This window comes from Triplophysa dalaica, chromosome 4, assembly GCF_015846415.1.
Source record: "Triplophysa dalaica isolate WHDGS20190420 chromosome 4, ASM1584641v1, whole genome shotgun sequence".
Classification (NCBI taxonomy): domain Eukaryota; kingdom Metazoa; phylum Chordata; class Actinopteri; order Cypriniformes; family Nemacheilidae; genus Triplophysa; species Triplophysa dalaica.
In genome coordinates this window covers 24,318,613-24,334,570 of record NC_079545.1, presented here as the reverse complement: position 1 = coordinate 24,334,570, position 15,958 = coordinate 24,318,613, and the positions used below count along the sequence as shown (strand labels likewise).

At 38.7% G+C, this 15,958-nt stretch overlaps 1 protein-coding gene across 1 annotated transcript in view; it reads left to right on the top strand.

The window, feature by feature from the left end:
* The window catches only part of antxr2a (ANTXR cell adhesion molecule 2a), a 42,451-nt gene that overhangs the window by 16,961 nt on the left and 9,532 nt on the right, over nucleotides 1-15,958 (top strand). Inside the window, exons 15-16 of the mRNA XM_056746855.1 lie at nucleotides 1,401-1,568; nucleotides 1,770-1,850. Coding sequence (XP_056602833.1) covers nucleotides 1,401-1,568; nucleotides 1,770-1,850 — 249 coding nt within the window. The remainder of the gene's footprint in view (nucleotides 1-1,400; nucleotides 1,569-1,769; nucleotides 1,851-15,958) is intronic.

Below are 15,958 nucleotides of genomic sequence, written 5' to 3'. Positions count from 1 at the left end.
GATTTGAGCAATTCTGGAGAACATGATTCTAATTAATAATATTTAAATCATAACATTGGTTAAATTGTTCATTTGGTGGGCATTTGTGTATTAGTATTATAGTTCTTTGATAAATTCAAATCATCATCATCATCATCTGCATTTGCAAATCCGAGTTTGGATGGTGAAATAGAAATAATTGATGCTGCTCTGGCAGATGTGCTTTAAATAGTTGTCAGTCTCCTTTTTTCTATAATTTTTCAAACGGAAAAATAGGATTTTGGCTTCAGAATATCCATACACATTTTGGTAAATTGAAGTATCCTTTTACCTTAATCGAAAGGTTACTACAGGTTCAAAAGGAATCTCCTTAAGTGTAGCACAGCCCCTTACTGATGGTTTTGACGTGACAAGGTCCTGCCAGTTCAGCTTTTGTGATGTCCCGCTGTCTTTAGTCACGTTGACGGTGAAAGATTGTGAACCTCTCTGACTAGAAGAATTCATCTTGCTGACTTCCATTCTGTCACCTGACTGCGTTAAGAAAAAATGTGCTAATGTATCCATCACAAAAAGGGATTGTTGGCCCCCTTTTTCTGGCCTCCTGAAGACATAAGCATTGCTGAAGATGCTTTAGAAGTCTTGAAAACTCTAACTTTTCCCATTAACGTGCAAGGCAGTATAGACTAAATAAAGGCACATCTTTCTTTTATGTCTCAAGAGCTTTAATTTATTCAGACAGCCTATTTCCATTTCTGAAGATGTCTTTGGACCTGGGGAGAAGGTATATCCTAGATCAACTTGCTTGCTTTTACTTTTGCTCAAAACGCATGCTGACATGTGGGATGCGATGCAAGGAATGTTTTATTAATTGAGAGTTGTTGCAGCTTGGGATGTTCAGGGATATTGTTGAAAAGCTGTTATGGATTGTTGTGTCTTAACTTACAGCTTGAGGAGTGCAGGTTTAATTAAGCCTTCTTTAATGTTTTCATTCTGGAAGGTATCACAAGATGTGTGAGGAATATTATTAGGAAGATAGAGACAGAGCACTCATAAAGTAAAGAATATGTTATTTTAGATCACGACTGCAGTCCTTCACTTAAAATGTCATGGGATTGATTAAAATAATTTCTTGATTAGTTTTATAAGGATTAATATTTGCTGGCCTCCTGTAAATTCCACTTAAAGAATGCGGGTCTTTTTTTACACTTCTGGCCATTTGTCAATTTCATTTCACCAATTCCCTTCAAGGTCATTTTAAGGAAATGTATTAAGTCACTTCCTCAGAACTCACATCCTCATCCGTAACCACAAATACCCAATCAGAACAACCACAGATGTAGGTCAACACATTTACTATGATCATGTCACTCCAACATTTTACAACCAGACAAGTTAAGATTTCTGTTTAAACTTCCGCATAGGTCCGTTGGGGAGAGAAAGGGTCCACAGAGGAGGGTGCAAGGCTAGAGATGGCTAAGAATGCAGTGGTGTCGATACCAGAAGAGGCAGAAGAGTCCATGATCAAAAAGCCAAAATCACCACCACCCACATATAATCAACATGAATCCAAATGGTATACTCCGATCAGGGTGAGTCACTTCCCGTTACCATTGAGACCAATGTTGAAGCAAGATAACATCTCTTATTTGCCTCTCTTTCTTTATCTTGAGTTTCAATCATTCAATCTTCATTCTATAAATAAAGGCTTGGTGTCTCGGGTATAATACGACTGACAGAAAGCTGAAAGAGGAAACCAAACTGAGCCCTCAATATTTCTCATTTCTGCACAGGGCCGCCTTCAGGCACTGTGGGCTCTGCTGCGGCGGCAATATGACCGAGTTTCCCTCATGAGGCCCACTACTGCGGACAAGGTAAGCCACAGATGCATCACCTCAATGCAAAAATGTGTGCAAAAATGACTAATCACATTAAAGAACAGCAAGCAACAGCATTCTAGGGCTGACAAGTGTGCACACGGGATGTTGTTATAGTCCAGGAAGTATTTCCTTTAATGTGTGTCTTTGTGTGTGCATGCATGAGTATCATCTCTCTGACAAAACAGTTAGACAACACCCGTAGTTGCAAAGATTTTGAACAGGATATGACTGTCAAGAGTTTGTTTGCAAAGACTTCCTGTTGTGTAACTGTACGCACTGATGTGTAAATACACACTAGTACCCCTATTTTTATTAAATGTGCAAATACAGAGCCTTAAGTAAGGGATAGTGTACCGGCAGCTGGTTGTTATCACAGGAATTATTTCGCGAAAGCAGCCGACTGCTTGTACGCTATCCTGCTTATTACACGGCTACTTGCCACATGAGAAACAAAGTGGACATAAAATGTGAATTAGAAATATTTTATTAGCTAATTTATACCGAATGCAGACCTTTCGCGAGGAAATGCCAGTTATTATCGGTTTTGAGGTAAGAAGTGACGTTCAAACGTCATAAACAGGCAATTTGGTTTAATAATTTGTATATATGATGTCATATATGTTATTAAAAGATATATGTTTACTTATTTTGGCAAAACATTTTTACCAGGTTACCGTGTGTTATTAGTTTTGAGAGGTCGTTATTTGGGAATAACGAACCTGCAAATGTTGGGACTGGCCAATCAGAATCAAGCATTCCAACAAGCCAGGTAATACATGTTTATAACATTGTAAAAATAATTCAGTGTGCCTTTTAATCATAGTGGGGATTATTTTAAAGTACTACACAGCATGCTGGGAAACTTGATTCTGATTGGCTAACAGCTGCATATTAATGGAATATTTCAAGAAGAAAGTCATATTCAGTTAGGATGTGTAAAACGTGAGAAAATTTTGTTTCTTGACTGAAATATCCATTTGAGGTCTGTTGTTGCCGGATAACAACCCCTCAAAACTTTTAACACAGGGTCATCCTGGTACTCGGAGTCATCTTGGCCAGTGTCGTTTAATATTACATATAAATTCAATATAAATATGCCTGGTTATTAACACACAGTACAAGATCATATTTACAAATGAAACCAATTTAAACTTTAAATGTGTTTCTTAAAGTGATAGTTCACCCTTCATCATTTAGTCACCCTCTTGTCATTTTAAACATGTAAGACTTTTATTCTTCCACAGAACACAAGAGAAGTTATTTCGAAGAAAACATTTAACTGGCCCCCATTCACTTGCATTGGTTTTGTTTCCATACAATATAAGTAAATAGAGGCCAGTGCTGTTCAGTTACCATCTTTCTTCAAAATATCTTCTTTTGTGTTCTGCGGAAGAAAGAAAGTCATACAGGTTTGAAATGATAAGAGGGCGAGTAAACAATGACAGATTGTTTGATTTTTGGGTGAACTATCACTTTAAAACCGATGGGAAACAGTTTTGTTACAAATGAGCTTGTTTGAAATTGATATTTCTTGTCCATTCATTTCATTATAAGGTACGTAGCACAATAGAAAGTATAATCGCTTTGTACATTACACCTTATTTATAAACATTTATTATTTGTATTATTTTATTTTTATATTTATTCATATCTCTCTTTATAATATATTTCATATTGATCAAATTGATAATCCCCTTTTAGACAAATGTAGTTGTTGCCCAAAGTAAACAAACTTTATACAATGAGCCAATTCTTTACTTGTTTCCAAAGTGAGACACAGTTTAAAGCAATTGTTTCAGTTCGTTTGATCTCGAGGAACTCCTCGCCGCATCTGTGCCAGCGCAACATCCCAGTCACGCTTGAGCCACTGGTTCTGTTTTACTTTCTTCAAAGAAGCTGTTAAAACCTTTGTAACTCTGAATTCGTCTGAGAGGAGGGTCTGGAAGCCTCTGAGCGGGTCCCTGCCACACTTCAGTCAGACCACAGCTCGATTGTGCAGACTTTCAAGCCCTTGATCAAGTGCACTGGGTGCAGGCATGAGCTATCAAAGCCTGAGGAGTCCCTCGTCATAGCCAAGGTGGGCTGCGTACGCTCGGCTTGAGAGAGGGGGGCTTTGATGCCCGACAGGAACCCTCCGGGGTCATGAATTTTTCAGCGCCGGATCTGTGGGGTTACGAGTACTCGTACAGGTGTAAGGAAGCAGGTTGTCGCAGACATCTGTTCAGCTCTGAGACCCCCCGGTCCCTCCCTCCGCACCCTCCCGCCACCCCGCCCTCTGCCAGACTGCTGGATTGTCAGCAGATGTAGTTTTTTCAAGACAGCCTGAATACTTTCTGCTCTCCCATTTACCGCCTGAGGGGCTCCAACACCAAAGGTAGAGCGGAGGGTGGACACAGCTGCACTGCCGAACTTGCCTGGGGCACAAATAAAGAGATCTAATGTGGTTTGACTGTGTTGTTAGGGAGACCGGGGAACCGGAGAGGCACTTCAGAGCCAGCTTAGCGCTGCAACATCTGCCGTCAAGTTTCCGGAAAAAGCATCAGGGGACGGAAGGTAGAGAAGGTGGCAGCGCGTCAAGGGCTGGCCCATTACTGGCGGGGGCTCTTTTGAATGCCTGCCCGTCCCTCCCTATTCCTCTCTTCCCTGCCTCTAACTAACTGTCTCAGCAGGAATCTGTGTTATTTTACAAAGCGGCAGTCGGCAAAACACACTAATAAGCACCTTTTTAAATGATAGATTAACATACATTAACCCCAGCGAGACGCCACGGAAAGGCAAAGTCAAGACGTAGTCTGTTGAACTGGTTTCGTTTTCCCAATCTGCGTAGTCTGTTTGTTCCCACACGTCTTCTGGGGGAGGAATGGGGTAATGATGATAACTAATGTGGTGATTATAGAAATCCTGGTTTGACCGTAAAAGTACTTTTTTGCTGGAATTCATGCCTTATTTTCCTCTCGCCACATTAATTTGGTCAGGCCGAACAATTAGATGTTTCATAAGCGAGGAAACCTCAATGTGTGACACGGGCACGCCGTGCACACATCGTACAGCACAAATAGCACCCCCCAGAAAGCATACTGGCCCATTGTTCAAGATGTATAATGTCACTTTAGCGTAGCCTATGCATACATTACACCCTATTAAAATCAGCTTCCGTATAACACGTACCTTATTAGCCCATGCAGACTGCTTGCCTCCTTGGGGCAGTGCTGTAATGAGCTAGTGTATTTTTAAATGGTGTAAATTCCGACCTCAGACAAAGAAAACATGTCAGCTCGCGGTCCCGAGGCCTTACACTCACGGCGGAGCGTGAAAAATAAATAAAAATGTACCGTCGTGGCCCAGTATGACAGGATCTTAATTTAACAGTCATCGGTCACATAAACAGAGCAATGGGAGCATTTTAATTAAGAGACCGCGAGCGGGCGGCTCGGTGGGGACGGTTCTTGAAGAACGCAGGAGAGGGAGGCATCGCTGGCATGGAGAAATAACGACGGGGTGGACGATGGAGATGAGAGGGAACGAGTAAAGACAAAAAAAGGAGAGAGAGTGTGTGTGGGGGATTAAGGAACTAGGCTGGCGGGCCGGCTCCCTCAGGTCGTACGCACACATGGCCGGGCTTAGCCGCAGTTGTGTTCAAGAGCCCAGTCTCATGACAGGATTAGGGTGGCGAGTGGCAGACCCCAAACTGTTTGTGTTTTTGCCGGGGAGCCAAGAGAGAGCGAGTAGTGTCCTAATGAACTAGAAAGGCCAGTATGAAGTGAGTCTGGCTGCTTAAGCGAGGGACAACTGCCTAATGAGGCACACTGAGATGCGCTGAACAGTTTAGCCATACAAAAGCCATCGGAATTGCGGTTTACTTGGCAGCAGGAAAAAGCAGCACAGTTTAAATGAGTGATATTGTATTTCGTTTTAATTTACTTTTGTAAATAGCACCGGGGGTTTTGACTGTATGTACTGTCTTAAAATAGAAATGTCAATTGGTAAGGATTATGTTATATCATTTGTACATATTTTACATGTTTGACACATAGCAATAACATTCTTGTTTTATATTGTGTTTAGAAAAAATCAAATGAGATTAAAAAAGATAGTTCAGACAAAAATGAAAATTCCTTCATTATTCTTTTTGTTTTTCTCTCTTTCTTTTATGGGACACAAAATAGGATGTTTTGAAGAATACTGGCAGCCTAACAACATTGGCCCCATTGACTTCCATTTTATATACAAATCCATCTTCTTTTGTATTCTTTTGGGTTTTAAACAACATGAGGGTAATTTTTAATTACTAGATTTAAAAGATAGGCATTACTATTTGTTTAAAATATGAAATGTATTTTTAATATTACAAAACTTATTATATCTACGTAAATGTAACCAAAAAAATCCTGCCATGAATCCCTTTGTTATGCAGATTTTGTACAATCAATGTGCTGATGAAACAGAAAATTTAATTGTGCATTCACATCTCAAGAAATGTGACAAATTAGGAAAATAGTTCCTAATAGTTTTCATGATTATCAGTTAATGTCGTCTCTGATTGCGATATCACAGAATGTTTTGTGATTCAGCTCATATTTTCGTCTCTAGAAAAAAAAGCTTTTTTATGTTCTATAAACAGACACGAGCAAGCACTGGTACAAAAAACACTGGCAAATGTTATTAAGTTGAAACATACCCTAGATCAGAGGCCACGAGATTTCTAATTAATGGGGTAATTGGAATTAAATCAGAGCGTCACAAATAATAAAGCAAAGTAAAGCACTTGTTTATGGAAGCAGAGGGTTGACCGCCCAACTAAACATTAACATATTTATAGAACTATGAGTCTTTCAACATCTGCTGAAAGTCTTTACATCTCTATAATTTTCTGATGTGTTTTGGTTTGCGATTGGTTTTGTTGTGACAATCGGTGTGCATGGTGAAACGGTGCTTGTGACTTTTTTTCTGGTCCTCATTAGTGCTATCAGAACACTGGCCTGTTACCCTTAACAAGCATTAAGTAGAAGGGTGACAGTTTAGTTAAACCCCACCGGCCACAGAGGAGAAATGACAGCTTTAACAATGACTGGCTTGATGATTTCACGAAATGACCCCTTGCTCTTTGAACCAGGTCTGTCTGTTTTTGGGGATGTGAATTGCAGAAAGTAGGGCAGATGTCCATGTGGCTGGTTGTAAATTCGGCGATGTCTGCCGTGTTAATCTGTGAGCCTCTTCAAACAGCCAGACCTCCTGGTAACAGGATTAGGTTGGGGACCCCAGTGAGCTGGTTTGGAGGGTGGTACTGGGAACTAGAAAGTGGTGGCGGGGTGGAGGGGGGGTAGTGCCAGAGTGCATGACGGAGCTCTTGGGTTGGACCGGTGTACACATGAGATGGGTTTGGAGAGGGACTAACATATCCACAAATGTTGATGGATAGCATTTTACGTATTTGAGGTGGTTCCAGCTATTGTCTCCAGAACATTAACCGCTATTAAATTGCGATTTGCATCATTTAATAATCCTTAGCAGCTCAGATTTGTGATTTCCCCATTTACGCACTGTATAAAAATGCTTATCAGTAGATTTTTTACCAGGGCCTTTGTTTTCTTTTTGCTTTTATATTTGATCTCTTTATGCCTTCAATCCCTCTTATAAGCGCTCCAGCATGGCATTACTTGACTTACAGTGAAATGGCACTTTCTACTTTAGATTGAGCGCTTGTTTTAACAAAATGCAATCCATTAACAATCATATTTTCTCCATCTTCTACATTTGCATTCTAATTTTTTACCATATTGAGGTCAAGTGTCTATGTGATAGAGGCATGTGCTCAGAAATCTCTTTTCTGCCTGGATCTGAGCACATTGTGCTGATTAGCTGGGTGGGCTGGTACCTGCCCCCTCTAGCAGACTGTTTAACACGGGCGCAAGCTTCTGTGTAGTTCGCCTTAACCCCCTGATTCAATCCGAGTTGATGTCCTGCCGTGTTAGTGCGAGCGCACGTGTCTGTGTGTTTTTTTCCCTTGGCCGACTGGATACAAACGTGGTCGCGTCAACGTGCGGGCCATTTCTTCATCGTCTATTAAAATCAAAGCCCCATTGCAATGAGAGCTGGAATCGTGGCTTTAATTAAACAGCATTACTGTTAGTGTCAGACATTCCCTGGGCTGCTTTGTCGCATTGATTTTTCTCCTTAAGTGTGACAGACCTATGGAAATCATACAGGGAATCGGTAATGTATTGTAATTCACTCCTTCCCTCGTCTGATCAATTTGAATATTTAAAGTGATGAGCACAGGCGCACGACTGTTTGAAAGGCAATTTACGTAGATATAGTTTTCTTTAAGATATTTCAATAAACTCATTTTTATTTGAATGCTTATTTTCACATTGTAAACTTTTACACATTCAGAAAATAACTAAATTTAGATTCTGCAAAAAAACGGTACAATCTGTATTTACTGTAGGAAATAAACAAGAAACCATTAATACACAATGTATAATTTCCATTTGTAGCTGCCCATTTTCATCACTCTGAATTCCACGCAGAAGATTTCAACATTGTGATTATGCTAATTAGTTTAAATATGCAAATCTGGTATGTCTCTTTTTTTAATCAATTGTCCAAATAATATTAAATAATTTTTAATCCTTTATTTATTAATTGCGCGGATAAAAGCTTGACATCAACAGTTTTGAAAGCAGGACTTTTACAGCGTGGCTTGATTTTTGCAACCACCCAAACACAACATTTAGCTTAAAGCTGTAAAACAGCACCCCGGAATCTCCTTCTAGAACTTGAATCACGTGGCATTATAGATTATACTCGTGTTCCCTCAATGTGGGCACAAAGTCACTTTCTTGCAGATCTGATGTAGCATGTAATTTTGAGCAGATGTATTTTTTAAGATGGCAAGTTTGGCATCCCTATATCACTTTGTATTTGGAGTGTCTTTAACATTTCATCACCAGAGCCTGAATTGACCATAAATAAATTACAACTTGTGGTTCATAATTGATTGGAAGAAAGGACACAGATGTGACAATTATCGTGCAGCTGTTGAAAGAAATTGCTTTATTCATTTATGCATTTGTTCCTTACTGTCAGTCAACCAGCCTCTCTCAGGAAAAAAAACTAAACTAGGTGAAGTTCTGCTTCTTTTTCGGAGTTGAAACTTGTGCTCTCCGGTCTCCATTGAAGGAATGTGAATCACAATCCATAAGACATTTATCATCATCATAGATCGTTAGAACAGTTTATAATCTAACATAGTATCTATAATGGTGTTGTCAACCTTAATGAGTTATAGGTCATTCTGTCCCATATATCACACCATTTATCATCATATCAATTAGAAAAAAAGGGTTTGTCATCAGCGGAGAGATCCAGATTTAGACATATAGAGATCAAATCCTTGAGAAATGGCTTTGTGTACCTTCTTTTGTTTTGATCGCAATCATCTGGATATGTATCTGCGGGTCTCAAAACAAATGCATTTAAGTAGTTCCGAATCCTGATTTTTGTGTGCACAGATGCAGAACTCCTTTTGCCGTCTTAATAGTTTTAACCCATCAGATGGCCCAAACCCTTTCATAGTGGAAGCCTCTAGACTTCCCAGTACCCCAAGTACTTTTGAGTATTTTACCCATCCGTTCTCTGTATTTGTCCAAAACAAACACAGTAGAGATTCAACGTTGCCAAGTAAGCTACTCATTACATCCCCCCACATAATTTAATGGCTACACATAATTCCCTGCCATAATATAATGCAAAACCAATATTATGAAGAATTAAACACATCTAAGGTCATGTCACTATGGCATAAAACTCTGATCAGCAGATTTTTGAAGGGTATTTTTTTCACAGTGATGGATGTGTTTAAGGGATGACATCACCAATGACATCTGATGGTCTCATATTAGTGATAATGTTCTATTGAACACAGTAATTCAGGATACAGGCAGAGAGGAGACTGTGTGCGTTTGTGTATGTGTGTGTTTGGACTCCACCAGTTACACTGATTAGAAGCAGAAGGTCTTGCATGTGGTTTTGGTCCCTGTGAAATCATGGGGCAGAATTTGTTGAGATCATGTCTGTGTTCACTTTAGTCTGCATTTGTGTAAAAACTTCCTCACATTATCCTGACACAGAGGTTTTCCCCTAACAATTATTAGTTTGTTAGAAAATCATTTTGACCCAACTTCATGAAAAACAAGAAAGCTCAAGAAAGCTGTCACTATCAGGGTATTCTCAACACCCTGACTTTAGATTTAAAATCAAGCAGCAATCTAACGCAGATCCAACATTTTAGTCAACATAAATGCTCTTAATATCAAACATTGGAATTTATTAAGTTTACTACAAGAAGATAAAAATGTTACAAATATTAACTTGGCATTGTCTAACTTCAGGAATGTCACCCAACAGCAATGTGGAGTGATGGACTGAGAAAAAAATCGGTCTTATTCTATCGTACACTCAATTTTGAACTGTTTCTAAAATACATCTTTCAAAAATAGATTTTTTCTTTGGCTGTAGAATAGGAAAAGTGTTTTATGGAAATGACCAATAACCAGATGAAAAATCATGCATTAAATATATATACTTATGCAAGACAAACATGGAAAATTCTAGCAATTTTCCATGAACATTTCCACTTTGTTGTCTGTCACTATTTTGTTAGGTCTCTTTTTTAATTTTAGCTAAACTTTTCATTAAAAAGTCTGTAAGTTTAGTTAATATAATGAAGTTTATGATCAAATAAATTGTGATAATAATAACTTACATTTTTTAACAAAAGTTGTAAAAGTAACAATAACATCATGACTTTTTTCTCTCCGAAGAGACCGCGTGTAAAGTACCAGGTCTAGACTCTGGTTTTAACGGGCACCCTGACGGTGGCCCGGTTAGCACGATAGCTGTGGTGTGGGTCAGCCCACCTGGGAGGGAGACAGCTGTCTCGTCGCTGTCCAGCGCTTGTCAGGCCTAATGACTCGCAGCTGACACCTTAACCCAGCCTCGCCGCAAAGCAGCGCATTAGAATAATTACTCCCTGTCAGCCTCCATTTAATAGTCAAGCCCCCCCAACCCACCTCAGACACTCCTTCACAGATCCTTATACAGATGCTTACACAGTCTCAAATTCTTTCAAAGCTAAGGGCACCTTTTTACTCTACCCTATTGTCATATGCCCTTAGTAGACTGAATAGCATTTGCAGACTACATTAAGGCAAAATGACTGAGAAACGGATCAATGCTATTGCCAAAGACAGTGTTTGCTGGAGAGAAACGGAAAGACACACGCGGTCACAATAAGTCCAGCCTGAACAGGCAGCTCATTATAATGACATCTGCATAGCTGAATACAGGCACTCTTCCTTATGATACAGTGGGAGCGGAGCCATTCTAGTGACTTATCCTTATAGTCTACTCAGATAACAAGACCTTTTTCTGTCTGAATCTCACCTGTTGAGATTGCCAAATTATCCATTTCCAAGTTGCCGTTTTGTTATACAGACGGAACAATTTATTTTCTCTGAATTGATCTATAGTGTGAATTTTGTAAATTGTTTTGGAAACGTCATAAAAAGACTGTTAAACAACTAACCTTTTAACATTTACTGGAAAGGGAATGTAGCTGGTTTTTGAAAGTGAGTGAATGGAACCTAATGAAAAGATCAAGAAAAGGTCTGGATATAGGGAGATGTGTAAGGTGTGATGCAGTGACTGTTGTCTGTTCTCCGTGGGAGGCTGGGGTAGACGCTAGAGGAAAGGTCACTGGTTGTCTCATGTGGAGTTTTGAACAATGGTGATCAAATAGCTCTGACTGCTGAAAAGGATTATTTACGGCCTTACATTGAGATTATTGGCTGTAGTTATTAGATTGAAGCTGTGTTGGTTGTCTTTTGGAGTGTAATTCATGCACTCAAAATAAATGTAAATTTCATGTATTTATGTAAAATTACCATGCACATCTCCTTTTATAGTACCGGTGTAATGCTTTAATATGTATCTTTGTGTACATGTTTGTTCTCCCCCTGACCAGTCTGTTGTCTGACCAATTTAGGTCACATTAACCTAGTTCTCACAGTTGTGGTGTAGAAAACAACAAAATCACACACGTACAGTGTTTCTTCGTAATGTAGTGTGGCCTGAAGCTGCTACATGTTGTGAGATTTTCACTGTTGCTGTGCAATGATCAAGTTATTTACTGCTTACATTACCATGCGGCTTGATAAGCATATTTTCCCTAGTAGACATAACAAGATGGTTTATCACCAGGGTTACTACTGAATATAGCAGGATGTGCAGCCAGTATGTATTTACACTCCTGTGCTTTATAGCGCCACATAAATAAACCTTTTCTCTACCGTAATTTAAAGATGAAATTTTTGCATTAAATAATGAGGGGAAGTTGCTCGTAAATGCATCATGAGGTCATAAATGAAATAAAAGAGAATAGGTGCAGACTCAACTGTTTCAAAACTTTTTTTAGTGTATATAAACATTTCATCGTGTATGGATGCGTTGTTATTTTTTTGTAGTCTTTGTTCTGTTGAACACAAAAGAATATATTTTAAAGATTATAGGAAAGGAAACACTTCTGAGGCACTATACACTTGTATTTTTCCGACTATGGTTGTTAATGGTGGCCAGGAACTGTTTGTTTACAAGCATTTTTCCAAATATCTTTCTCTGTGTTCATCAGAACAAAACATCTATACAGTTTTGGAACAACTCGACGATGAGTAAATGATGAGAACTTTTTTTTTGGGTGAGCTGTACCTTTTACAGTCATCAATATACACCTGTACACTATAACATTATTATACATACTATTTATAGATTTTTTATTATTATTATTATTATTTATGAACCTATACATTACACAGATCATAATCATCTTATGATTCATAAGTGTTAAAAAAAACAAGTAACACAAGTTCATAACACACATATCCAAGTTTACCGGACTATCAGTCTGCACCTAATATTTTTTTAAGATGTATATTTTCCTTTACATTAAAGCTCTTCTAACAGGTCAACCGTCCACCCCTTTGTGGGCTGGTTGCCAGAAACAATTCCGCACACATTAACTTCATCACTAGCTTTAATGCACGCCACCCCATGGGATGGTAGGCGCCCTGGCACGTGTGTGTGGTCGCATCCAAATGGCAGGATCTCACGCGGACACAGCGCTGCTCCATCCTGACAGCTCTCTCCAATTACCACCGCTCATGTCGCATGCCGCCCATCTCTTCCTGGCCCAGATCTCACGTGACCCTGCCCGCCACCATGCGGGTGGAAGCAAAAAGGGGGAAACAAAGTCTAAGGGGAAAGGCTGGCTCGCATAACACGCCCTTAGATGTTACTCTCCTTTTTGTGCATTCCGTTTCTAAGCAGCAGTTTCACATATTTTTGTAGCTTTAGTTATTGCGCTTTTTCTTGGATTGTGAGACCGTACATAAGCTTATGTTTGCAGCTGAATGTTTATCATGTCTAGGGGCCTGACTGCAGGCCAGCTGAGGCTGTAGAGACTGTCCAGAAATGAAAAAGTACAGATGAGCCCTATGGCTCTGCTTGGATGCTCATTTGCAATGTCGTGAGGTTTCTCTGAGAAGATGTAGAGGAGGAATGGTCATGCAAGCAAAGGACTGAGGAGTTTTGTATGGTTTGTGGGGCTTAGAGATTAAACACAAGGAAAAAATTGTCTCTAATCCTCTGCTCCTATCAGGCACACAAAACGCTGCTATGTGTTTTACATGAATTGTAAATATATGAATACAAAATTATTTAAATTTATATAATTTGGATTATGTAATATTTCTCTTTTTTGCCTAGCAATACAGTTATCATCTACATTAGCATCTGGTTTTGGTTCCAATTGCAGCTCTATAACTGGCATGTGTGAATGGGCTTTTTATGCCACATAAGCAATATTATATTCACAGACTTTTCGATTCAGACTTGTAGGTCGCCAAGCTCATTAAAATGATTATCATCCAGGCTCGCCAAAAGACCCCCACACTTTCTATCTCCCAAAATCAGAACACTGACCGATATTGAAAATGCATTAAATTGAAATAAATTAAATATTGAATAAATATTTAGGAAATATAAAGTAATATTTATTTGTGTTTAAAAATGCCACAAAACAAATAGAATAAGCATACGTATGAAACAAATCATTTTGATCTAACGTAAAATCATTAAAAAAAGAAAATCGCTGTTGTCTGTATGGAATCTTGTGTCCCCATATTTTTTTTTTTTTTTTTTTTATAAATCATTATTATTAGTTACCCTTAACGTTTGTCTCTGAGATTTGCAAATATCTAACCAACATAAACTAAACTGTAAAAAATTACTTTTCAACTTGAAAACACAGTATTTAGTCAATTAAAATGTACAGTGCTTTTTCAATTTTATGAACAACATTGAAATTGGACATCCAAGGTTTCGGCAACAAGTTTTCTGTATCTCTATAGGCTTGGCATATTAATTTGCCTAAAATGAAATGACTCCACAACCCGCAAAAGTTTTAAAAGAACAGCACTGTTTTATAAAGTATATCAATCACTAAAATGTGCATTATACTTAACACACAACCTAGTTAGAGCGGATGTATCAAGCTTTTGTACACTGGAACATGTATTTTAACTAGGAACAATTTCCTTCCCATCTGATTCCCTGGCATCCTGCCAAACAGATTTCTCTCCCCCTTTTGATTATTTTATCACTTTAAATTCTTTATGAAACACTGCAGCGGTAACCTTGCTAGAGCCGAGCAGGACCTGGCTTTAACTGCTGCTATTTGGAATAGCTCTCCTCAGTGGCTCGTTCTCGTTCCCTCTGTTGGATTCTGCTTGTCCATTAGTGCCATCTGTGCCCGCATGTGCCGTCTGTGAGCGCCTGCGCTCCGCCAAAATGACTGGCATTTTCTCTCAAACAACCAGGGGACGGTGCCCAGAGCTGTTAGCTGGCAATGATGTGCACTTATACTGACAAACACGGCAAAAGAAAGACAGAACAGGCAGCAGAAAACATCTGCACATGTAGTGCGGCTTTGCTTAAGCCACTTTCACGGGAAAATACTTTTCTGGTGACCATGCTGCTAAGCCAAGCTTTGTCATGTAAACTTGATTCCATCCAACACATGGGTTCTCCAGAGTAAAAATCAACTCCTGACTCCTGAATACATTTTTCTAGGACCTAAAGACACTGGATCGAAATGTTTTTTGTTTAACATTTAAACATTTGATCCTGTGGTTTATTAAGGTCTGCATTGTGTCACCAGTGTAAACGTCGCAACATACTCGATCCACATCAGCAGGGCAAAGGGAACTTTGTTTTTGCTGGGTTGAGAGCTTGTGGTTTAACCGAATGCGATTAAAAGGCAGTGAAATAATATGTAAACAATAAACAGGCAACACTAGAGAACAAATCACTAATGTTCATATGCATTGTCCTCGCTTATTACACATAATATAAAAACATTCAACATAATAATATTAAGCGGTCAAAATGACTCACTAATCGATTAATTACGATTGTTTCTGTCTCATGTGAACTTAAGCCTTATACAACGTCTTCATCTGACAACCATGCAGTAAAAGATAAACATTCACAACAGTTTTGTTGGAATTCTGGCCTTAATCTGCTATTTAATGCTGCCCCCACAGGTGAACCGTAGTCTTTACACTTATTTCAGAAAAACAGCAAGGGGCTCATTTATCCATCTAGCTGATTGGATGGGTTTCACTTTAGATTCATCTAACCATATGCATTGGCAGCATTAAAGGCGGAGAAGAAAGTCTGCAGTTTGGAGGAGATCACAGAAGAAAAATTTTACTTGCGCAAAAATGAGTAATTACAATTAAATACAATTAAATAATTATTCAAGTATTTAACAAAAGAAAAGACTATTAATGTATTGCCCACGTAGAAATACTGTATCTAATATAATATACTGAAGTATATTTCATACTGTACGAGAGTATAAATATTTAAATATTCTATAGTATTAGGTTTTTCATTTCATAATAGTTAAATACTATAGTAGATATAAACAGAGTGAATTAATTACTATAATATTCTACAGCAGTGGTTCTCTAACTATGGTA